We start from the raw sequence: 26,505 nt of genomic DNA, 5'->3' as shown, positions 1-26,505 counted from the left end.
AAAAAATTCCGCCCCATAGTAAAATTGTAAACTTTTGTCATACCATATTAATATTTCTATTTAACGTGTATTGATGTAATTTTTTTTATAGGGATAAGTTCAAGAATACCTCTTTTTTGTATTTATTAATCAAAAATACCCTCAAATTAAATTCCATTAAAATGTAGCCACTTTTGTGAGTAGATTGCCTAATATACCCTCACCCTCCACTTAAGTCTAACACATAATTTATATTAACTTGAAGGGTATAATGAGGACATCATCTATAAAAGTGGATATATTTTAAAAAATATAGTAATAAAAGTAAAAATTAAAAAATGTAATACAATCTAATTTTCCCTTTTCCATATGTATAATGGGATAATTTCACAAATACACAAAAATAACAAAAAAAATTACAAAAATACGATTTCACGGAATTTTAAATATTTTTACGATTTTTTTGATTTTATTTACAGAAAATATAGTCTTTTTATGTTGTACACTTGTTAATTTGTTATTGATTTTTTGTTATCTGTATGTTATTTTTTGTTATTATTTAAATGCTATTTTTATGTTACTTTTATGTAGTTTTTTTTTTGTTGTTTTCATGTTGTTTTTATTAAAAACCGTGAAAATATAAATAGAAAAATAAATGTTGCCTTATCTAATTATCTCATATAATTGGGTCACTCGAAGTAGTGGGCCTTAAAGCCCATACAAGTAAATGACTTCGTGTTTCTCAAGTTGAGGGTTTTATACAAGCACCTTCCATAAACCCTGAATCATCTTTGTTACACAGCAAAGAAAAAACCCCTCTTTACACACATTTTTTGCCCTAATTTCTTAGCTCAGATCAGATCACTACAATGGGGAGCAGCCAAGCCGCCGTCTCCTTCCTCACCAACGTCGCACGCGCGGCATTCGGTCTCGGAGTCGGCGCCACAGTCGTCAACTCATCTCTCTACACAGTCGACGGTGGTCAGCGCGCCGTACTCTTCGACCGATTTCGTGGTGTGATCGACGAGACCGTCGGAGAAGGGACTCATTTCCTCATTCCATGGCTCCAGAAGCCCTTCATCTTCGATATTCGTACCAGGCCTCACACCTTCTCCTCCGTTTCTGGCACCAAGGATCTTCAGATGGTCAATCTTACCCTTAGGGTTTTATCTCGCCCGGAAGTCAGTCGCCTTCCCGATATTTTCAAAACTCTTGGTCTCGAATACGACGAGAAGGTCCTTCCTTCTATTGGTAACGAGGTTTTGAAGGCCGTTGTAGCACAATTCAACGCCGATCAGCTCCTCACTGAGCGGCCTCACGTTTCCGCCATGGTTAGAGATAGTCTGATCCGTAGAGCTAAAGATTTCAACATTGTCCTTGACGATGTGGCCATTACTCATTTGTCGTACGGAGGTGAGTTCTCACGGGCTGTGGAGCAGAAGCAGGTGGCTCAGCAGGAGGCCGAGCGTTCCAAATTCGTTGTGGCTAAGGCCGAGCAGGAGAGGAGAGCGGCGATTATCAGGGCCCAGGGTGAGAGTGAGTCTGCTAAGCTGATCTCGGATGCCACTGCTGCGGCTGGTATGGGTCTTATTGAACTTAGGAGGATTGAGGCCTCGAGGGAAGTGGCTGCAACGCTTGCTAAGTCGCCTAATGTCGCATACTTGCCCGGAGGAAAGAACTTGCTTTTGGCTCTTAACCCAGCTCGTTAAATTGGTAACCAATTGAAAAGTTCACTTCTTCCGCTATTTTATTTGTTTCTGGGTACTGAATATTGGTGTTGCTTAATTCTGATTGTTGAGTACGAGGAATTTTCTTTGGAGTTTCTTTCTTATAAGTTGAACAATTTTGGTTTCTTCTTGTCATTAAAGTATATATGGCAAACATTTCTAATTAAGGATTTGAGATTGAATCTACAATCAAACTAATGGTTTGAACTTTTTTTTTTTTGGACTGAATTGGGTGTATTGTAGTGGTGTTAAGTTTACTACTCCATTTGTTGGTCTAACTAGACATGATATCTTGAAACTACTCCATTTCGATGTATTTTTAGGACTTTAGGTGTTGTGTTTTAATTTTAAGGATCTTTTATTGGTCATGTAGTTTCATTGTTTCAGTTCCATGTGGATATGTTCAAGTGTAATCGAGGATCCTTTATTGGTAACGTAGTTTCGTTGCCACGTCACCATGTGGATATGTTCAAGTGTAGTTGAGGATCATTGTTCAAGTGTCTAATTTGTAAAATTCTTGTTTTTGTTCATTGCACTATTATGTCAGTTAATGTAGGGTACTTTTACATTACCTATGGTTTGCTACATTGAGGTTTGGTTGGGGTTAAGCTTTAGAGTTTTGTAGAAAGATCCGAATTGTTGATTTGAGAAGTTTTGGGAGACTTTTGAGATGCAAGGAAAAAATAGTAATGGGTGAACTTGCAACTTGTGTGCTTGTTGGTTAGTGTAACAGACTTAACTGTCCTTTTATGGTGTGTGGTCTAGGTTAATTTTAAAGACTCGTGGCACATGCAAACCTACTTGTAATTTGCAAGCCATTTATTAATGGTTTTGTACTCTGTTTATGGATGCTCGATTTTCATAGGTGATGATATACTAAGTCTCTGTAATTATTAAGGCCACTTGAGGCTAGTTCAAGCGGTTAGGGAAATGAATCAAATCCCATTGTATTTTAAGATAAAAAGGCCTGTAATGTTTTTTTTCCCCTTAATTTAGCTCATGTCAAGAGACTTTGGCTTCTTTGTTGTGAATCATTGTAGGAATTTGGAAGAGCTGTCTAGGATTATTTTTTATTTCAAGTAAAGAGTGAACTTTGATGAGAGACAAAGGCAGTGGTCTTATAGATCTGAAGTTTCACCACCTTATTTATTTAGAATATAGAGGATTAGATGGTTTTGGACATTATCTTATGGAAAAAGAATAGGGAATCCAAGAGGTTTGCTATCTTTGCCAAAATGCCATACAATATTTGTTGTATACTTTGTTTTTGTGCCAACTTGTATAATTTAACCATCGGTTTACTCCAGCAGTCATTCAATTTGATTCTTTGTTTTCTTTAATTCTAGTATTTAGAGTTTTTGACATTCTACCTAACAATCCAAATTATGTAGGAAAAGTTTCCATATTTATATTTCCGTCCTGATCGCAATATTTTGTTTTTAACTTTTCAGGGTTTGGTTACATGGGATTGTTGCAATAATGAATCGTGGATTTGAACTTGAAATTGGTTTATTCCTAAAGCTGTTTTTTCTTTTTTACCATTTACTCAGATCATCGTATGTTATCTGAAACTTTGAGTAAAAAGTGAGGGGGAAACTCACGGAATTGTTCATGTAGTCTCTGAAACCCATCATGACTTTGACTGCAAGTTAAATTTTGAAGATGTAATTTTTTTTTACTCTTGTCAAATGCATGTTACTCCTCTTAAGTCCCAATAGTTCACATGTAATTTAATATTTCTATCTATTAATGGCCCATTACAAATTCTCTATTATATGATGATCATTCGTTTATATAATAAACTATGCTTTCAATTCAGCTAAAAAAGTTTGATCATTTTCTTTTATCTATTTATATTAGGATAGTTGGGTTGCTTGGTTTGATAGGGTTTAGTTTTCCCATTTAGATAATCAAACCAATAAGCTCTGCTCTCTCTTTCATGCACTTGAGGATTATGATTGCAACTGTGTTTTAACTATTCATGATTCATGTAGTGATGCTGGAGAGCTTACAGGTTCAATAATGTGCAAGATATTCCTTCGTTTCGTGAGTACAATTTACTTACGACATAATGTGCTTTTATGGCTATTCATAAGGGTGAGCAACGGTCGGTTTGGTCGGTTTTTTACACAAAAAAAAATTCTAAAATTCGGTTTTTGGTTTGCATGGTTATAATTCGAAAACCGACCAACCATTATACAAATGTGAAAAAAACCGACCGGTTTATACTACGGTTTGATTGGTTTAAACCGACCAAACTGAATGTGTATATATCATATCGGAAAAGAAAATGCTTCATGCATGCCTGCAAGCAACCATTGATTATATAAACCAGTTGCCAAACCATTCCGTATTTCCCTGCCCAGCTCCTTATGCCCCTTTAATAAAATAAAGGTAATGTATCAGACTTGCCTTTAGTAACAATGCATGAATATCATAGACATGCAAATGTTTTCTTTTCTCTTGTTTCTGTTCATTTTGGTTCAGGGTTCTCTTTGCAGAGATCACATTCATGGTCGGTTTTATGAATGTGTATATATAATATGTAAATGCATCAAACTATAATAAAATAAAGTAATGAATAATTGAGTCTTTAAATAAAAAAAATATAAGTAAAATTAGTTTAATAAAATTGTATATTAAATATGTACAAAAATAATATATATTATATATAATATATATGTTCGGTCGGTTCTCGGTTTAATCGGTCGGTTTGCCATTGATATTAAAACTGATCATGTTAAGACAGTTTTAACCGAAGACAGTTTTTTCGGTGTCGGTTTTTTCAGTGTTCGGACGGTCAGTGTATTCGGTTTGGTCAGTTTTTTGGATTTTTTGCTCACCCTACCCTAGCTATTCATTCATGATTCCATTTCTGATAAGATTAAGACAAGTTTGCCCTTCTCATTTTGTAAGTTTAAGTTACTCTGAGCTTCATGTCGTTTATTGATTCAAGTGTCGTTTGTGTTTTTTCTATCAATCTTAATATGAAACCCTTACTTTGTTGTGTTGTGTTATTCATTAAACTGTCGTATTCGTAAAAATGGACATAACAACATTATGTTTCTAAGCTTTATTGCAAAGATGCCTGCCGTTATCAGGCGACATGTTTTATTTTGTATAAATAATGCATATTAGTCATTTTGAAATGTAAGCCTTTTCCAAAAGAAAGTATAAATTGCATTAGTCACTGTATTGGTGTACTTAATTTCATGGTCCAATATCTAATATCAATATGTATGAAAATTTGTAGTTTAGTAGAGTTTGGACAAGTTACAAATTGTTAAGACAGATAGTGCCCTTAGTCCATGCTTAATAGGCTTTAGTTTTTACACTAGCCAAAACATACATATAAACAAGTTATACAAACATTACAATTCTGGATGTTTTTGTATTTGTAAATATCATTTATATATTGAATTCATATGTTATGAACATTAACACACACTAAAATAATCATATATATCTATAATTTCAGGGTTTGAAAAAAAATGTTATGAGAATGAAGGAAGTCAAAGAAGGCTTTTAAGAAGTGGGGATGAGGCTATTGATTTTTGATAAATGACAATGATTGAAAAGCTACAAACAAACACCCCCTTAATAGAAAATTAAAGCTAGTCAAAGAGCTCTACAGTAAAATATATATTTGTTCTTATGTAAATATTTGTATGGGTATAATGTTAGCATTAGTCTATTATAAATGATTATTATTATTATTATTAAAAAGAGTGTAAAAATAAAACAACAAAATATGGGAGTGTAGAAAGAGTGAAAAATTTGTAAAAGAAAACACTTCGTTTTAAGGCATCAATCTTATGGGATTCCATCTTGAATTATTATTTTGCATGTGTCCAAATGATTAGAAATTTTCTATGGAGTTTAATCACTCTCACTCACTTTTTCTTTTCGATAATTTTTTTTTATAATATATTTGAGTACGTTCCTTTAGATTCCCTTAAAATATGGCACCAATTTTACCATCTTTTTCACTAATGATGCAAACAAGTGAAGATTTTAATATGTATGTTCTGTCGTTCAACATTGTGGCAAAACTTTACCATGTCATGTTCTCTATTTTACCAATTACCATTTAGATTTGTACTCTTTTTTCTCATTTCCTTTTCATTTTGGTATGAATGGCATGGCACTGTCGTTTTCTTATCTTGGTTTTTACTCTTTATAGGTCTTGATGAGTATAATCCTAATCCCCATGTGTGCATTTCATAATTTATATAATATAAAGTGGTGTATTTATTGGCCATAACTATCACTTTTGCCTTATATATCAATCAAACGCATGCATTGTCTTTTTTGATGAGTACTGCACGATTATTAATATTAACTATTACTATATAGTAATATACGCATGCTGCTATAATATTATACTCAGCATATGCATATTGGTTGGGCAAAAATAGATTTTTGGATAAAATATAACCCAAATTATAAAGTTTTATATGATAATTTACAAAATCAAAATTTGTATACTTTGTTGTATATGTATATAAAACACAGATCTTTTGAAGTAAATTGTTAAGAATTTGTAAAAAAAACATAGGGGACATGTTTACTAAAACTACAATTTACATCTTCATCATTAAATCTACTTTCATATAAAAAGATTTGAGTACAATTTTTCTACATACCCAAAAAACAGAGAAGATGTTACCGATAAAGATTAAAGTGACACCCTTAAACTCAATCACCCCCAACCACTTGAGGCTAGCTCAAGTGGCCATAGAAGGTGCGTGTGTGTTGGAGGTCTTGGGTTCGAGTCTCAGATTATGCATGGTTGTAATATATAAACGTTTAAATCAAAAAAAAAAAAAAACTCAATCACCCAATGAAAATAACCCAATTAACCCTTTTCCTTTTCTTCCTTAATAATACCATTTTTGAGAAAAGAAAATTGATATTCTTGTGATGGGTTTTAGTCTCACCACTGTCAACACTCAACAGACTCCTTTTCAAGATGAGGTGCATTTTTGGAGGGAAAGGGACAAAAGATGGTGTGTATGGGAGAAAAAGAAAAAGGGTATTATTGTTAAGTTTTGATTTGGAGATTAATAAAGTAAACATTCTTAAGTTATAACTAACAAGTATTTTTTAGAAGTCTTTTTAAGTGATTAGTAGTAATCAATGCTCTTCAATATGCAGTTGCATAATATTAATGAATTTGGTAGTACAACTAGTTGAGATGGGCCATGAGATGAGATGAGATTTGAATCTGATATTATTATTATTGCCTAATATTAGTGACATTTCACATTAGGTGGAGGTCACATTCATTTGCTCCCCATACCCAATTACATAATAAAACATGGTGGAACCAACTTTATCTTACTATGACCTTAAGATTCTTTCTTCATACTCTTTTTACCCTTTTTCTTTGGTATTATCAACTTGGTGGGTCATATATAAATATATGTACAGATTCATGTTTTCTTCTCATCAAGTTTCTTTCTTATATTCATCAGAAAAAAAAAAAGAAGGTTCTTTCTTATAAGTAGTGCTTATCTTAACTAGATTGTTCATGATCAAGGTGATTACAACACAAATTTTATCTAATAATTGATGTAAGTAGGAGTGCTTATTGGACGTGTTTTTCGATTTATTTAGATTCGATCTAATTATATATTGGATGCTAAATTTTACCATACGATATGATTTAATTAATTTGAGTCATCCAATCGATTTAATATTTATTAGATGCTATAATGGATCGGTTCAATCCATTGTATTTTATATATATTTATTGATTCAATTTAGGTTCATTCAATATTTTAGACTTAATATTTTTTAGAGCGAATTAAATTCATCCAATATTTTAAATTTAATATGTATTGGAGAAAAAAATAGTAAAATTTTAATGTTAATATTTATATACATATGTATTTTACGTATAACAATATGAAATTTAATTACTTATTCAAACTAAATAAAAATACTAATTAATTTAATTGGATATTAGATGTATTAAATTTTCAGATACTCTATCCAACATCCGATCTGATCTAATTAAATATTAAAAAATAATATCTAATTCAATCCGATCACAATTAAATATTTAATATTAAATTGTAATTAAATCAATCAGTTGCTATTAGATTGAATCGATTTATGCTCACCGTTATTTCTTTCACTTACTATAGATTACGAAAACAAATTTTATATATATAGGAGTTTGTGCCCTAGTTGGAAACTATTGTGTTATTTGAACATGAGCACTAATGCATATAAGAATTGTGCAAAAATATTCTGAGTGTAAATGATAAAATTAATATTAAGTAATAAGTTAAAATAGATTTTTTTTTTTTAAAATGTTATTTTACAAAAAATTATTTAAAAGAGTGTTCCACTTCCACACAAGATGTAAATTTGACATTAAAAATATCTATTTAATTTGCACACCATTTAATAATTTGTGTAAACTTAATTACAATACCTTATCATATTCATTACTATCTTTTAGTGTAAATGGTAATTTTGTGGTCCAAGCATTTTCAACTTAGAGAATTAGATGCTATATATATAGATATAGTAGTATATACTTACATATACTGTGAAGTTTTAGAGTAAGATACCACTTTTATATTTATTGAACTCGTGGATAAATATAATTCATTTTTTTTATACTTCAGTAAATATTGTAGTTACAGTAGATATTTTATCGATTTTTTTCAAAGTTATGAATATTATAGTTTACCATTAGAGGTAGAACCAAGCAGAGACATGTACATGTGGGGTTATTTGCACCCCTACAATTTTTTGTTAATTATATTTTTAAATATTTCACATTTTGTCCTTAAAAAGTTAATAATTTATATTTATATCTTATATATTTTTTATTTTATCTCTATAAAATTTATATTTTTCATTTTTATCATCATAATATTTATATTTCTTATTTTTACTCTTACATATTTTTATTTTTATACCATTAAAAATTATATTTTTCTCAATTAAAATTACATTTTTTATTATTAATACTCTATTTTTTTTTTTGTGGTTAGCTTTGTCATTATTTACCATGCTATTTTTTTTAGACAAAAAATAATTAATTACACTCGTATAAAAAAAATACACGTGCAATATTTTGATATTACAAATATTAAAAAATTACATAAATATTTATTATAACTACAATGTACACTATTATATAAAAAAAATTATAAGATTATAATTTCTCAATGTGCCTAAAAAATAAAACATCCCCAAGAGTAACACTTGTACAATAACATTCCCCTAAATATACATTAAATTATTTATATATTGTAGTGAAAACTGAAAACATGGATGTAGTGTAGTGTTTTTTTGTAAGCCATGTGAAGCAAATTAGAAAAAAGAGTAGTGTGGAGTGGAAGCAAAAAATTAAAAAAAAAATAAAAAAAAAAAGGAAAATGATAGAAAGAGAAGAGAAGAGAAGTAGACATAACATGCATTATTGTTTAGTTAAAGCTGGTGAAATGCACCATCTTCCACTCTATTCCATTATACCTTTTTTCTCAATCACTTATCTCACAAAAAGTAAAAGCTGATCTTCTCACATGCCCTTTCTTTCTCTTTCTTTTGCTTTTAAAGTAGTCTTATTAACTAGTAATAGCATTATAGTAGCATTAGTAGTTGGTTTTATTTTAGACACAGCTACCCAAACAGACCATTTTTATTTATGTATATACAGCTCATCATATCTTTAAAATCTCATACTAATCCACTATCTGATTCTGATGCTGTGGTTTCAACTACCCAATTTCATACAAACTTATACTAAATTTAAATTAAATGTACTCGTACACATGATATATATATATATATTGCTTTAAGATTTTTGGATATGATCATTTATAATGATAGCTTTATAAAGCTTTACAAAACTCTAGTGCATTCTATTATACAGCTAATGAATCAAATTAATGAAATTGTTTGTTTGTACTTAAAATAGAAAGAAAAGAAGAAGAAGGAACTCATTTTAGGCCAAACAAAACGTTGTGGCCTTATTAAACTTGATTTTGTGTATGTTCAAACTTCACAAGTAGTCATTATTAATTTGACCACTAAATTATAAGAGATTGAATCAAGTCCTTAAGTGGGCATTTGAAAAGTCGAAGTGTGGTTGAATTTGTGTGTGATTAGAGAAAATTATACGATTTGATATGTTTGTTTGGTTATTAATTACATTATAATTGTGTAATTAGAAATAATTGAAAGATTCCAATTGCACCTATTAATTCTTATAGCCCCATACGAATTGAGTATAATTATACTCTGTAATAACTAAAAAAATTTCATTTTAAGTATTAACTAGTAAAAAATAAGATATTGTAAATTCATATGTAATTATCACTTACTACTCTAATAATTATACTGTTACTTTCGAAAACACCCAAAACAAAATGAGAAAATTTATTATTTAGAGTATCAATATATTAAAATTTAATAAAGTAAAAGGACTAATAATAAGTAGCTAAACCAGTAAAAAAAGAAATAAATTATAATAAAAATCAGAAGAACCTGAACACATTGAGTTATCATCTATTAATATAAGTTTATAGAAATCATAATTACCACCAACCAACTGTAATAAAAACATATTCAAACCAGTTACTACCATCATTATCTGAATTATCTTCCTTTTATTATCTTTTGGGAACAGTTTGGTATTAACCCTTTTTTAATTACTATTATTATTCTCCATAACTTTCTCCTGAAAGGGTTGTTTCTTTTCCTTGATTTTTTTTTTTTGGGTGCAAGCAATAATGGCTGTTTCCTTTCTCATCTTCACCACTTGAAATATATTTATTATTATTATCACTCTTCATTTCCCTCAATGTGGTTTTTATTATATTCTTTAATTTAATTTGCCAGAGCTCTATTAATGTCCTTTTAGTACAGTTAGTTCAACTACAATATAATACCAAAAGTAATTCTTTTTTATTTATTTTTTTTTCTCTTTGTGAGAGAATTAGTATATTAATTATATCAGCTTTCTTCATTCTCAATCATTTTGGTTGTTGCCTGTCTCTTCTCTGTTCTTTTTTCTTTTTAACTGTGAAAATTAGCTGTAATTTTTGCTCAAATAAATCTCTTGAGCAAATATCTGAAACTCATTATATTACTCTTGTCCTACTCAACTCAACTCAACTCAATCAACTTTGGTTTTGTTCATAAGCTTAATCACTTATCTTGGTTTTTTCTCTCTTGTCCTACTAAGTTCAATCAACTCAAAAATAGTAACTAGTTACTGGTTACTTTCTGATATTCTGTTCTTGGAAAATGCCTCCAACTTATTTTCCATTAAGGTGGGAAAGCACAGGAGATCAATGGTGGTATGCTTCACCAATAGATTGGGCAGCTGCAAATGGACACTATGATTTAGTGAAAGAGCTTCTCAAAATTGACAGCAACCACTTGATCAAGCTCACCTCATTACGCCGAATTAGGCGACTAGAAACTGTTTGGGATGATGAAGAACAATACCATGATGTATCCAAATGCAGGTCTCATGTAGCTAGAAAGCTTTTCCATCATTGTGAATCAAAGAAAAGTAACAAGAACTCACTCATCAGAGCTGGCTATGGTGGATGGCTTATCTACACTGCAGCCTCAGCTGGTGATTTTGGTTTTGTTCAAGAACTACTTGAGAGAAACCCTCTTCTTGTTTTTGGTGAAGGAGAGTATGGTGTTACTGATATACTATATGCTGCAGCAAGGAGTAAGAATTCTGATGTTTTTAGGCTCTTGCTTGACTTTGCTTCTTCACCAAGGTTCATGGCTGGTAAAGGTGGAGACTTTGAGGAACATATTGGTGATATTCCTTCTGTTTACAAGTGGGAAATGATTAATAGGGCTGTTCATGCTGCTGCTAGAGGTGGAAATTTGATGATTCTGAAGGAGCTTCTTGCTAATTGTTCTGATGTTTTGGCTTATAGGGATGTTCAAGGCTCAACTATTTTTCATACTGCAGCTGGCAGAGGACAAGTTGAGGTTAGTTTAAATAAAAAATCCACTTGATATTTCATATGATTTTGTTAAAGTTTTAAACTTGAAAACCAAGAAAGTGTTTTTACCTCTCTAGCCATTAATATTCTTAGCTTTGTCTTTTTCTTTATCTATTGTAACTAGAAAAGAAAAAGAAAAAGATTTAGTGGAAATTTGGTCTTCCAATCTCTATATTCTCTCTTTAGATGGTGTTTTTCTCTAGGGGTCAATACTATTTGCATATTTGGCACATTTTGTAGGATATGGATTTTGGGTACTTAGTTTTAATGCTCACCATGTTAAGAAAATAATTTGGAGCAAAAATGGTTATGCTGCAAATATCATTATTAGAATATTAGATGCGGTAATATTTTTGTTTTTTTAATTTTTTAATCATAAAATGAAAGTAAAATTTTTGTTTTTGAAAAATAAAAATGCGTTCTGTAATCACTTTTGTTTTTTAATTTTAAAAACAAAAAACAAAAGTGTATTCTGTAAAATTTATTTTTATTTTTATTTTTTGATTTTATTTAAGTCGGTTCTAGGTCCGAAGTTGGATTCGGGTTCGGGTCAGAGGCCAGGTTCAATGTCAGGGCCCTGGGGAGAGATTTGGGTCCGAGCCTGGTCAGAATCTAAAATATTGATTAGAAAAAAAACTGTTTAAAAATATATTAAAAGTGACTTTTTTTTTGTTTTAAAATTTTGATTCTCAATTAAAAAATTGAAAAGTGAAAATAGTTTTATAGAACATGTTTTTGAAAAATATTTTCACTTTTCTAATTTTAAAAACAAAAAACTAATTAAAAAAGTGTTACCAACGACACCTTAGTTTTTAAGGATTCTAACAAACATTTCTTGTTATTCATGCAGATTCTCAAGTACCTTACAAAGTCTTTCAACTTGAGCAACTCAACAGACAACCAGGGCAACACAGCTCTTCATGTGGCTGCATACAGAGGCCAACTAGCTGCAGTTGAAGCTCTCATAACAGCTTCACCCTCATCAATTCACCAGAAAAACAACGCGGGCGAAACTTTCCTCCACAAGGCGGTATCTGGCTTCCAAACTCTGGCCTTTAGGAGATTAGACAGACAAATTGAGCTGCTGAGACAATTAGTTAGTGGTAAAGCTTTCAACATCAAGAACATTATCAATGCCAAGAACAACGAAAACCGAACTGCTCTTCATGTCGCCATCATTGGCAATGCTCATTCAGATCTTGTGCAGCTTCTAATGACAGCTGAATCAATAGATGTGAATGTCACTGACATTGATGGCATGACACCACTTGATTACCTAAGACAAAGACCACCTTCAGCTTCATCTGATATACTCATAAGACAGTTAATCTCAGCTGGTGGGATATTTGGTTGTCAAAATTACAATGCTAGAAAAGTCATTGTCTCACGTTTGAAGATGCAAAGCAATGGAAACAGCAGCCCTGGATCATCATTTCGAATCTCGGATACAGAAATATTCTTGTACACAGGAATTGAGAATGCATCAGATGGTAGTGGTGGTGGTGGTGATCATGTTATTAGTCCAGTAATTAGTGCAGCAGTTTCAATTGATCTAACTAGTCCATATGATTACTCTGCCAATGAGAACAACCGTAGCTCATTCACTAGTAGTAGTGCAAAGACTAGTTCAGTAAACAATGCAACAGTTCAGCTATTGAAACAAGTCCTACATTGGCCTAAGATCAAAGACAGAACAAGAAGAAAGCCTCAAAAGGTGAAGAAATCTGTTGATAATGATGATGATGATGAAGCAAACAATTCAGATAATGCTGCAGCACCAACCCCACTCAGGAAGAGATTTTCTAAGCCAACAACAACAACAAATAACAAAAGGGCACTTTCTGTGAGGAGTAACCAATCAAGTCCATCAGCAAAGAAGAAACTTGCTTCTGGTATAAGGCATGGTGTTATGCAAGCAGTACCACAGATAACAGTTCCAAATCCACACCGATCATCTCGGTCTAGCTCATTCTCCAAATCTTCAATCTCATCTCCAACTTCATTGGACAAACAAAAGGGTGTCTTTACTGAGAATGATGACATGGCTGGACCTTCTTGCTCAAGCTCAACTCAAGTACATGACAATGACAATGACAATCCAAGTTTGATTAAGCAAGGAAATAATCATGTTCACCATAGTCATAGCAAAAGGTTGAAGAGTCCTTACTTTTGTTTTGGGACAGCTGGTGTGTCTGTTAAAAGCCCAGTTAGTACTACTATGCATAGTTACAAACGCCCTGTTCCTTTAGTGGCATGAAGGATTTAGTGTCAAACTGTTTTGGGACTAGAAATATTTAAGGTGTAGCATCATCAGCTTGGAACACTACTAATGCAAGAAAAATCCATTAAGGGCTCGTTTGGAACGCCGTATTAGGTCGTATTGTATTGTATTGTATTATATTGAATTGGATTATATATCATATTTTTATATAATACTATGTTAAACTTTAATTTATACTAAAATATTATATATTTAGGTGTCCATAAAAATTAATACCACAAATAGTTTTACATAAAAATATTGCATAAAATACAATTCAATATAATACAATACAATACAATACGACTTAATACGACGTTCCAAACGAGCCCTAATAGGCATATTTGAGAAGATCAGTACTCAGTAGTTGTTTTTATTTAAGGTTTGTTTTTATTATTAATTATGTAGAAATGGTCAAGTACTATTTGGCCTGTACTACTATCTTATCTTGTGTGAACTTCCTTAATGTTTAATTAATAAAGAATGGGCTAAAGCTGTATATATTATGCTCATATTTGATTGATGATTATGGTTTAGATTCTGATAATCTTCATAGAGTTTTTTTTTTTTTTTTCCAGCATGGTTGTACTTTAAATTTATTAAGATTAGCATAATAGTCCCTGAGTTTATAAATTGTAGCAACTAAATCCACCCCTCCCCCTTAACTTCAACATATTTACCAAATTGTACATTGTACTTAAATTTTCTTTCATTTAATCCCTATTGGTGTTTCAATGTACTTTTTTCGTGCAAGTCAAAACTTTCCCTACAGGAAATTTTGATGAATTCTAAGTTAAAGCAACACAATATAAAAATAAACCTATTTATGAAACTTATTTTATATAGTGTGTATAAATCGATCCAATCAATCTAATGATAATTGATTTACTTAATTACCGATCGTCAAATATTAGATATCCAATTGTGATCGAATCGAATTGAATGTTATTTTTGAATACCCAATTAGATCGGATCAGATGTTGAATGGGGTATCCAAAAATTTAATACTTCCAACATCTAATCGAACTAATTAATATTTTCATTTAATTTAAATGAGTAATTAAATTTTATATTGTTATATGTAAAAAATATATGTATATATAAAAATTAACATTAAAATATATTTTTTTTTATTGGATATGTTAAATTAATTGGATGATTGAAATTAATTGAATCGAATCAGATGATGAAATTTAACATCAAATATATAATTGGATCAAGTCATAAATATTAGACACGGTCCAATCAACACTACTATATGTAAATCAAAATCAAGAATATTATTATCTTTAGTGGAGCTTTTATCCGTTGAGCAATGGAGTAAAAAGTTGTGTTTTTTTTTTTTATGAGAACAATTAGTAAATAGTTGCTAATTCACAAAAACTTTAGGGAACAACCATACTAATAGGAAAATTTACAAAAATACTGAAATTTGGGTTAACTTTTACAAAAATACTGTCACACGGAAATTTTTTCAAAAATACTGTGTTTTTATAAAACACCAGTAAAACACAAAGCAGAACAACTCAAAACAAGTAGAACACTAGTAAAACACTAGTAGAACACCAGTGAAAACTTAACACAGTATACTGCAGTATGAAACTTATAAAAAAACACAGTAAAAAAGTAAAAAATACCCCTGACAGTATTTTTGTAAAAAAAATAGCAAAAGTTAGTATACCATGTAAATTTCCCTACTAATAAGTAATAACCCAACCATTAAAAGGATTGAGTTAAAACAAACAAAATCACTATTTTGATTTTACCACCTTATGTGGGCAGGCTTGCACTTTTTCTAGTGAGTTTAGCTGATATTAAAAGTTCCAACTTTACTCCTAATTTTGCTTCCACTAGCTAATATTGTACTCATGAATGAGAGTTTTATCAACTAATATTGTTGTACTTCAAAAACTTATTGTAATTGTTAATTCACAGCATGGCTTGTTGAAACCCATTGTGCATATGTGGAGGTCCATCATTGAAATGTATGAATTAAAAAAAGCCCATATTGTGTAAACTATTGGTCCAAATGAAGAGTCTATTTAGGAAATTACATGAAATATGACTTTTTTTTTTTTTTATAAACTTGATAGCTATGATATTAATTTTGTGTATTTTTAATTTTCTACATATTTTATGGGATTTTTGTTCTGTTTTCTTTCCTATAAAAGAATTGAATAATAGTTGATGTTTACTATTACATCAATTTTTAAAATAATTGGTTACCCATGCTGAATTAGTTTTTTTTTTTAATTTTCTTTTACAAAAAAAAAAAAATTGATGTGGTAGTAATCAGTTACCATTGTATCACTAATGATACTAGTTACTTGTTACTGTTACATTAATTTTTTTTTTTGGTGGCAACTATAATATTAATTTTTAAGATAATTAATTCGAACGATACTAGTAACCGCTTATTATTAAAAAAAAATAAAGGAATAATTACATAATACACTATTTTTTGTAAAATATTTACATTTTTACGTTCAAATAATGTTTTTTTTACATTTTTTACGGTTTTCCAAAAAATAACACGAAAACAACATAAAATCAACAAGAAAACAACATAAAAGTAACATGAAAATAACATCAAAATAATAACCAAAAAACAACAAAAAATAACATACATATAACAAAAAATTAACAACAAATGAACAAAATTTCAACATAAAAAAACCGTATTTTACGTAAATAAAATCAAAAAAATCGTAAAAATGTTTAAAATTCTGTGAAACTGTATTTTTGTTGGTTTTTTGTTGTTTTTGTGCATTTGTGAAATTAATCCAAAAATAAATGTAAAATATGAGTAAAAGCCCATGAAAATATATATATATATTTATATATAAAGGTCGCATTTTGGTGTTTTTTTTTTTTTGGTCATAATTATAAAAATTAAGTTTAAATTTTCAATATTTGTTAATTTCCCAAATATAAAATGTGAGTTTCTCCTGCATTGACTTTCATTTTAGTGAGTGTCATACATTAATAAATGACAAAAAAAATATTGTTGTTGTCTTTTTTTCTTTCTAGCCAAGTGAAAAGATTCATGAAAATAAAAATTAAATTGTTGTTGTCTCTTTGAAAATTGAACATTTGGTCAAATTAATGGTATGCCTTCTTCTCCAATTATATATGTTGTCAATTATTACTGCCCAAATAACGACTCACACAATAATATTTGTAAAATGGTATAAGAAATACTTGAGATTTGATGAAAATGAGCTGTGTTGTTCACAGTCTCTCTTATTGTATTATATATAAGCACAGAACAAGTATACAACTAACTGAATTCAGTTAGGAAAAGGTAGTTACAAATAACAGAATGTGAACAGTAAAAACAGACACCTAACTACCTAACTGTCTGTACTAATACCCCCCCTCAAGCTATACTTAGAATGTTCTAAGTAAAGCTTGTTACATAAAAACTGAAATCTAGGAAAAGGCAGAGGCTTAGTGAATAAGTCTGCAGTTTGATCTTGAGTGGGTATGTAGCACACTTGGAGCTTGTTCTGAGCGATCTGATCCCGGATGTAATGAACATCAAGTTCTATGTGCTTCGTTCTTGTGTGGAAGACAGGATTTAAAGCGAGAGATTGAGCACTTTGATTGTCGCACCATAAAACTGGGGGTGTCTTCTGTAGAGAAATACCAAGTTCATTGAGTAAAGATGTGATCCATATTAATTCTGTTGCAGCAGAAGACAATGCTCGATATTCTGACTCAGTTGAGGATCGTGCTACTGCTTTCTGTTTTCGAGAACTCCAATTGATCAAGGTGCCACCCAAGAATATGCAAAAACCACTTGTTGATTTTCTGTCATCAAGACTTGATGCCCAATCAGCATCAGAGTACCCTTCGAGGTTAAGAAGAGTGGATGGTCTGAAGTGTAACCCAAGATGAGGAGTCCCTTTTATGTATCTTAGTATGCGTTTGCAGGCATTCCATTGATTGACAGTAGGAGACTTGAGATATTGACTTAATTTGTTGATTGAGAAGGCAATATCGGGTCTCGTTAGTGTCAAATACTGTAGGGCTCCTATGGTACTTCGATAGATTTCTGGTGTGTCTAGAGGAGGACTGTCATCTTGGGAGAGTTTGTTTGCTGAGATCATTGGAGTATTGCAATCTTTGGCATCCTCAAAGTGTGTTCTATTGAGCAAATCTGAAGCATATTTGGACTGAGTGAGGTAGATTCCTGAAGTATTTCTGTATGCTTCAAAGCCGAGGAAGTAACTCACAGAGCCAAGTGATTTTAAGGCAAATTTATGGTGCAGATCCGTGATCAATTTGGAGATACTTTGAGCATCAGCACCTGTAATTAGAAGGTCATCAACATAGACAAGAACAAGTAACAGTGAGCCTTGCTGATTCTTGTAAAACAGAGATGAATCGGATACAGATGGTTTAAATCCCCAAGTTATCAAAGTATGTTTAAGGGTGTCAAACCAAGCCCTTGGTGCTTGTTTGAGACCATAGAGAGACTTTGTTAGTTGACATACAAAGTCAGGTTTGTTGCTATCTTCATACCCTTGTGGCTGATTCATGTACACTTTTTCTTTCAATTCACCATTTAAAAAAGCATTATTGACATCTATTTGTTGGATGTCCCAGTCATAGGTAACAGCAAGGGAGAAAACTATCCTTATAGTGGATGCTTTGATCACGGGACTGAATGTGTTGCTGTAATCTACTCCTGGAGTTTGCTCAAAACCCCTCACAACCAACCGTGCTTTGAATTTATCAAGAGATCCATCTTTGTTATATTTAGCTCGAAAAATCCATTTGTTGGACAAAACATGCATGTCATCAGTTCTAGGAACTAGAATGTAGGTTTTCTTTCTAAGTAAGGCCATATTTTCTCGATCCATTGCTTTCTTCCAATGAGGCATGGTAAGAGCTTGTTTAACAGTTTTGGGCTCTTCATAAAGTTGCTGTTTTGAAGCAGTTACCAGAAAAACTTTAGGTTTGTATATGCCAGATTTTGATCTGGTTTGCATTGGATGTCCTTGAGGTAAGGGTGGGATAGGATAGGGAATATTTGTTGTGGACAAATCTGGTGTGGGAATTTCTGGTGTAGGGAGAGGTTGTGCTTCATTGGTGAATGAAGTGGCTACAGTAGGGGTTACAGAGTCTGTCAAATGAGGAGAAGAGGTGTTATGTTGCTGCTGCATAGAAGATTCAGAGGTTAAATCAAGAGATCCAAACTGAATATGGGAATGGTGAGCCGACTGTGGTACAGTGGGAATGACAAAAGCTGGTGCAAGGAAATTTTTGTGGTAAGTGGCAGTGTGTGGTGTGGAAAACATTGCAGAATAAGGAAATTCTAGTTCATTGAAGTTAACACTTCGAGCAATGTAAATTCTTCCAGAGGAATGAAGGCATCTATAGCCTTTATGATAGGGACTATATCCAAGAAAAACACACTTAGATGTCTTGAATTGAAATTTGTGGTGATTGTATGGTCTAAGAAAAGGAAAGCATGCACATCCAAAAGTTTTCAAGAATGAGTAATCTGGTTTGGTGTTAAACAAACATTCAAAAGGAGATTTAAAATTGTTAACAACAGTAGGGAGTCTATTAATAAGATAGACAGATGAAACACATGCATCCCACCAAAAATTTAAGGGCATTTGAGCTTGAGCTAATAGGGTTAATCCCATTTCAGTTACATGCCTATGCTTTCTTTCTACTCTTCCTTGTTGTTGGTGAGTATGAGGGCAAGGATGTCTAAACAAGATGCCTAATTTTTGTAAGAGAGGTTGTAATTTTCTGTATTCCCCACCCCAATCGGTTTGTAAACCCTTTAGGCTGCAATCTAGTTGTTTTTCTACAAAAGTTCTAAACGTGAGAAAGATTGGAAAAGCTTCAGTTTTATTTTTCATAGGATAGATCCAACTATATTTGGTAAAATCATCAACAAAGAGGATGTAATATCTATAACCTTCAGCAGTGGGATGTGGGGAAGGACCCCAAACATCAGAGTGAACAAGTTGCAAAGGTTGTGTAGTTTTTAAAGAGGAGCTACTAAAATGCATTAAGTGATTTTTACCAAATTGACAAGCATCACAGAATTGTAAATCAGATTTAGACAATTTTGTGTTTATTTCTTGAAGAACTTTTGAAAGAATAACAGAGGAAGGATGGCCAAGTCTATTGTGCCAAAGCTGAGAAATACAATCAGTAGTATTACATGAACTAGATGCAGTACAAGCAATTTTATTGGGATTTCTAGAAGATAGAGAAGAAGAATACAATGAAAGATTGACATGTGTTGGTGTGGTGAATGAGGAAGGCAGGGACAACTGGTAGAGACCTTGTTTAAGAGTTCCTTGAAGAAGAACCTGCTTCTTGATCTTGTCAATCACAAAACAATGATTAGTGTCAAAATTAATGATAACATTGTTATCAGCACAAAGTTGAGAGATACTAATCAGATTTTTGTGGATAGTGGGAACATGTAAGACATGTTTTAGGATCAAGATTTTAGAAGATTTAGAAGGCAGAAAAGTTGTGCCAATGGAAGATATAGAGAGAGAAGCACCATTACCTACTGTGAGTTTACCTTTCCCTTTGTAGTCGATTTTATCAGTCAGAGCATTATCAGTTGCAATGACATGGTGAGAGGCCCCACTGTCCAGATACCATTGTGGATCATTGACACTGGAAGCAGTGGCAAGCATGGCTTGTGGTTCTTCAGGTGAATCTTGAGCAGTGGAGTTTCCTTCTCCTTGAAAGCTCAGATCGAATCTGTGATAGCACTTCAGGGCTGTATGTCCCATTCGACCACATACTTGACAAATAGGGCGATTTCCTCCACGATTGCTGGAATTTCGACCACCTCGCACGACAGAGCCACGGCCTCGATTGTTATTGGTTGAACCTTGTGCTGAAGGTCCTTTCTTGTTTGCTGCAGCATAGTTAGCTGTAGGATTTTGCATATCCAAAGCAGCGATCGAATTCATTTGTTCGATTCGAAGTTCTTGTGTCTGTAACAAGAACTGGACTTTTTGAAAAGTAACAGTTTCCTTGGAGGTAAGATTGACAATGGCAGAATCATATTCATTGCCTAAACCACCAAGAATGTACAGAATTAACTCATCATCGGAGATCGAATGGCCAGCTGCCATTAAAGCATCTCCTAAGCACCTCATCTTGAGGATGTATTCATCAATAGGTGTAGATCCTTTCTTTGTTGTTTGAAGGAGGCCTCTGAGTTGCAGTACTCTTGCACGAGAGGTGTTTGAGAAAAGTTGGCGAAGCACTTCCCAGAGTTCAGCTGCAGATGCACATCGAGCCACATGTCCAAGCATGCCTTCGGATATCGAATTGAACAGCCAGCTCAGGAGGAACTGATCAAGTCTCATCCAATCAGCGAGGTCAGGATTTGGTAAAGATCTGGTGGCATCAGTAGGATCAGTGATAGTTGCTGGAGGTCGAGGACGATCGCCATTGATGAATCCTTCGAGTTGATGCGCTCGGACTGTGGACAGCACCTGAGATCGCCAGTAGAAGAAATTGTTGCGATCCAGTCGAAGATTGAGGGGAACGATGTGATTAGGGATGATCTGCACTATGGAGTTCTGTGACGTATGATGTGGAGCGGAAGAAGATGAACCTTCAGGCCTAAGACCAGAGGAAGACGCCATGGAAGAAGCTTCGAGAATTCAAAGAACAAAGAAAGGAAAAAAAAACCAAGGTTCTGATACCAACTTGAGATTTGATGAAAATGAGCTGTGTTGTTCACAGTCTCTCTTATTGTATTATATATATGCACAGAACAAGTATACAACTAACTGAATTCAGTTAGGAAAAGGTAGTTACAAATAACAGAATGTGAACAGTAAAAACAGACACCTAACTACCTAACTGTCTGTACTAATAGAAATGATTTGTTGTCGGATTTAAACTTTGATATGATATTATATATATATATATATATATTTATAGAATATTGATATGAAAATAACGATAAGGATTAGTTGAATAATTTGAATTCGAGGTGTTATGGCCGTTTTCTATTATTTTTTTTTTTTTAAGTTCTCATATTCAAAGATAAACTATATATAATGTCAACTTATTTTGTTAATATTATGAGTCGTTACATAACAAAATTCATTTTACGTGTAGTAACCATTTTCTGATCTCTCTCTAATATTATATATACATGCAAATTACACATGTTTCTATTCAAAAAAAAAAAAAAAATTACACATATGTTTTACTATAATTAATCTCAAATAATGTCTATTTTTATTTTATTAAGCGGTCAGTTAATAGAGTTGCTCATGAGTTTGCTAGAGCATCTTTATTTTATCTTGATTGTATTTTCAGTATGAAAAACATTTTAACTGAATTGTTGCCTATCTTGGTGACTAATTTCGAAGATTAATAAAAGTTAATTTTACCTTTCAAAAATAATTAATCTCAAATATATATATACAGATTAATTTTGTCAATTTTTTTTTTTGTCAAGTAATTAATAATATATATATGCAGCGGTGCAGATATTTAATTAATTATTAACTAAAACTAATATAGGTAGTCAATGAACTTTTGTAATTAGAATCTTTACACATAGATGCATACACACACAAGAAAGCAATTAATTGAAACTGGAGAATTAATTCCAGGCGAAAAGATTCATATGTGTATATATATTTAATCATTTTTCTAAGTACATTTCCTGAAATTGATGTTTGATGTTTCCTATTTTTTTTTTTTATTTATTTATACGATCATTTTCAAAGTCTAATTATCATTGGACAAGTGGCTATAGTTAGCGGCATTAACGTTAATAATTATATTAATATATATTAATTGTATAAGTCTATGCTAATAATATACGTATACGTGGTTTTACATATTTATCGTTTAATTTTAAATATTGTAATAAGTTTAGGTAGCTATCGTCACGTTGACAATATAGCCTATAGCTACCAAAGTTATTATAATATAATTAATATGTTTTTAAATAAATAATTACTTATTAATTAGCACGAAATTAACAGCCAATCGAGATCGATGGAGTAATTCAATAAAATGATGTCACTTAAATTGAAATACATGTTCTATGATTTGGAACCTTGTGTTGGTTAATTGAAAACCTCTGTATAATTATATGTACATTTATATATATTACAAGTCCATGAAAATAATAACTATATGTATATTGATTTGTTAGAGTTTATATATATATATATATATATATATATTTACAATAGTTTATTATTACGTGCACATATTATTTTAATTTTTATTTTTGTTATATATATTTTTAGAATTTTATAAATTAAAAAAAAAACTACTTATTAAAATAAATTTGTTAATATTGTATATTGAATATACCTTTATATATTTAAATTAAATAATATTAATATTTACATATATATTCATAAAACTAGTTTTATTATTAAATATATTCTTAAAATATTTTATTAATTGTTAAATAGACATATTTTATACATTAAAGATGGAAGATATATATACAAACTTCCACGTTGAACCGTAGATATATAATGTATGTTATTCTATATATATATACATATAATATGTCACAGTTTCGTAATTTTGCTCAAAATTTCCTGTTGGCTTTGAAAAATGGTAACAGTGACATAATAGTATTATCGTTTTAGTCATGAAATTAGTTAGTTCATTTGATGAGTTTTCAATCTGAAATTAATGTACACCCGCAGTTGTTGTAGTCTACCATACATAAATATTAATATTAATTTCCAGCAAACGGTTTCGATTTTTTTTTTTTCCAGTTAAGAGCTAGAAGAAATATTATTGTTAATTGATATATATATTTAATAAATATAAATTAAATGGTTGCCTCGTACTTTATGAAGAGATTTAATTTATGTTGGAATGATAAGATTGGAGTTTCAAGGTATTTTCACATCAAGGTTGACTATACATATGTGTATTACTTAGTAATTGGCCTAACAATTAGTTGTGCGTTTCTTGGTTAAATAATAAATAAAGGGTTCGTTTGTTATGTCGTATTACACCGTATTGTATTGTATAGTATTCTATTAAATTATATTTTATATAATATTTTTATATAAAACTATATGTGGTATTGACTTTTATGGACTTGTATAATATTTTAGTATAAATTAAAGTTTAATATAGTATTATATAAAAATATGATATATAATCCAATTTAATATAATACAATACAATACAACACGACTTAATACGACGTTCCAAACGAAGCCAAAATGTACTAAATTGTTTGTTTATATGTTTTGGTCACCTGTTAAATAGTAATATAGTATTAATAGTGGTTAATACTTTTTTTTAAAGTTAATATTATTATTAGTACAAACTAAGAATTAAATTTATATTAAAGTAATAATTTTTAGCACTATAGATATTCAATGCCAAGTTTATTCTAACACCAAATAACAATTTTTAATTTTAATTATGTCACCACATATAATCACAAACGTAAGACGACCTTCAAGTTTTTATTTTATTTATTTACTTTTATTTGCAATTAAAAAGCGCGAGGTATCATTTTAAATGGAGAGCAATACTTAGTTGTTAAAAATGTACACATTTTCTATAAATATTTTTTTTTTTATTTTCTTTCTCATCTACGTAATATAACTTTTCATACAAAAATTACGTAAATAGTTGACAACTCTAAAAGTTACCGACTATAATCGTACATACTACCATTTAAATAATTAAATTTTATTAAATATTATAAAATAATACCACAAAATAATTTTTTTGAAAAAAAGAAAGATAAAATATATAATATAGCTCATGTTAAATATAAATAATAGTATTGATAAAATTACATTAAAAATGATGACCACAATATATATGTGACAAAAACAACTCCATGAGCAATCCTAATTGAAGATGCTCTAATAAACCTTTTTTTTAGCATAATTATAAGGAATAATTACACTACATACTCAAATTTTTTAATTTTTTTACTTTATACTATGGAATGAATTTTTTTTCAAAAATATTGTGTGCTGTGTTAAGTTTTTAATGTTGTTTTACTGTTATTTTTAGTTGTTCTGTTTTGTATTTTACTATTGATTTATAAATATACAATATTTTTTTTTGTAAAAGTTAACCGAGAGTGTATAATTGGTGAGATAATTGTAGAGTACTAGAGGGTTAAGGTGGCTAGGCCAGTTGCTTATATTCCCCAAAACTCATCAATAGTATTGGATGTCCAATTCTCTTAATTAATTATTCAACGTGACATTTAATAGAGAGTACTACTTGGTCCTACCACTATTATTATTAGCATATTTGTACGTGTATATATATGTTGACTTAATATGATTAATAGAATAAAAGATATATATTACACAAAGTCCAAGTCTTCCTATAGATCAAAGGGTTGTGTTTTGTGTGTGTGTGTGTGCCGTGTTTGATTTCAACCCAATTGCATAGCTACGATATGGACAAGGAAACTCACAACACCACAAAGAACCTATCGCAGTACTCTTCATACCACATTTATTTAGAATTTTTTTTGGTTAGCTAGGCTTCAGCTTATGTTTTTAACTTCTCGTAATTTTTTTTTTTTGGGTGTGTGGAAAAAGTTACTAAAAGTTGGTTTTTGTTAAAAGAGTTATTTAGAACTAAAAACTAAAATTCATTAGCTACCCAACCAAACCAACATCAAAAGTGGTTTTAGTTCATTCATACAAACAAGCTAGAGTAGTATAACTAGTAAGGCATTGTTCACCTCACCTCACCCGAGATCATATTGATTATATATTATATAGTATTATATATAAATTGTATTATGTAATATAATATTTAATATTTATGCATTTTTATATAAAATATATAATATTTTAAAATTAATTGTGTGGTATATATATTATAAAACAATTATGTATGTAAGCAATTTAAAATAATATTATAGATTGATACTCATATATTGGTGTTAAAGAGCTGCTGATGAGTTGGATTAAATAACAGATAGAAGGAGGCAAGTATTTGAGTTGGTGGTGCTGCGGTTTCTAACTGTATTCAGACCCACATTTTGATGGTGGTTCATGCGTTAGAGAGCCTTTGTCTTTTATCCATTCACTTTTTGGTTTGGTTATAATTAAGGATTGCTAGCGTATTCTGGCAAGTATTGGTAATGTTTTTGTTCATTTTGTATAACGATATTCTGGGAACTAAGTAGTTTATTGGTTGACTTGCTCTTTCACACTACTATAAAATTGGCCTTCCCGTCAGTTTAAAATTGTCTTATATACTATTTTTGTCGATTTCTAAAATCATTGGTTATGTAGGCGTTATAAAAATACAAAACTTTAAATGACGAATTATAACTGTCAGGAAAAATCTCTTTAAATAACGGTTTATAATCGACTAGAAAAAATACTTTAAATAATGGTTTGAAACTACCAGGAAAGGCTTTCGTCGAACTGCAACTGATGGAAAACACTACTTTAAATAACGGTTTATAACTGACGAAAATATATACTTTAAATGATGATTTATAATTGTCAAGAAAGATTTTTATCGGATCATAACCATGTTCATGTTGCTT

The 26,505-nt window shown here is 30.8% G+C and overlaps 2 protein-coding genes across 2 annotated transcripts; both read left to right on the top strand.

Moving 5' to 3' along the window:
• Positions 1-682: 682 nt before the first annotated feature.
• Positions 683-3,533, top strand: LOC115699508 (prohibitin-3, mitochondrial). The gene is made up of 2 exons (XM_030626961.2): positions 683-1,692; positions 3,158-3,533. The coding sequence occupies exon 1, from the start codon at positions 849-851 to the stop codon at positions 1,686-1,688; it is 840 nt and encodes a 279-aa protein (XP_030482821.1). The 5' UTR covers positions 683-848; the 3' UTR covers positions 1,689-1,692; positions 3,158-3,533.
• A 7,004-nt stretch (positions 3,534-10,537) lies between these two features.
• LOC115699168 (uncharacterized) lies at positions 10,538-14,487 on the top strand. Its single transcript, XM_061102094.1, has 3 exons — positions 10,538-11,690; positions 12,555-14,059; positions 14,303-14,487. Exons 1-2 carry the CDS (start codon positions 10,980-10,982, stop codon positions 13,959-13,961), a joined length of 2,118 nt encoding a protein of 705 aa, XP_060958077.1. The 5' UTR covers positions 10,538-10,979; the 3' UTR covers positions 13,962-14,059; positions 14,303-14,487.
• Positions 14,488-26,505: the final 12,018 nt, after the last annotated feature.

The sequence above is a fragment of the Cannabis sativa genome, chromosome 8 (assembly GCF_029168945.1).
Source record: "Cannabis sativa cultivar Pink pepper isolate KNU-18-1 chromosome 8, ASM2916894v1, whole genome shotgun sequence".
NCBI lineage: Eukaryota > Viridiplantae > Streptophyta > Magnoliopsida > Rosales > Cannabaceae > Cannabis > Cannabis sativa.
Note: the sequence above shows the minus strand (reverse complement) of the source record. Positions and strands in the feature narration are given on the sequence as shown.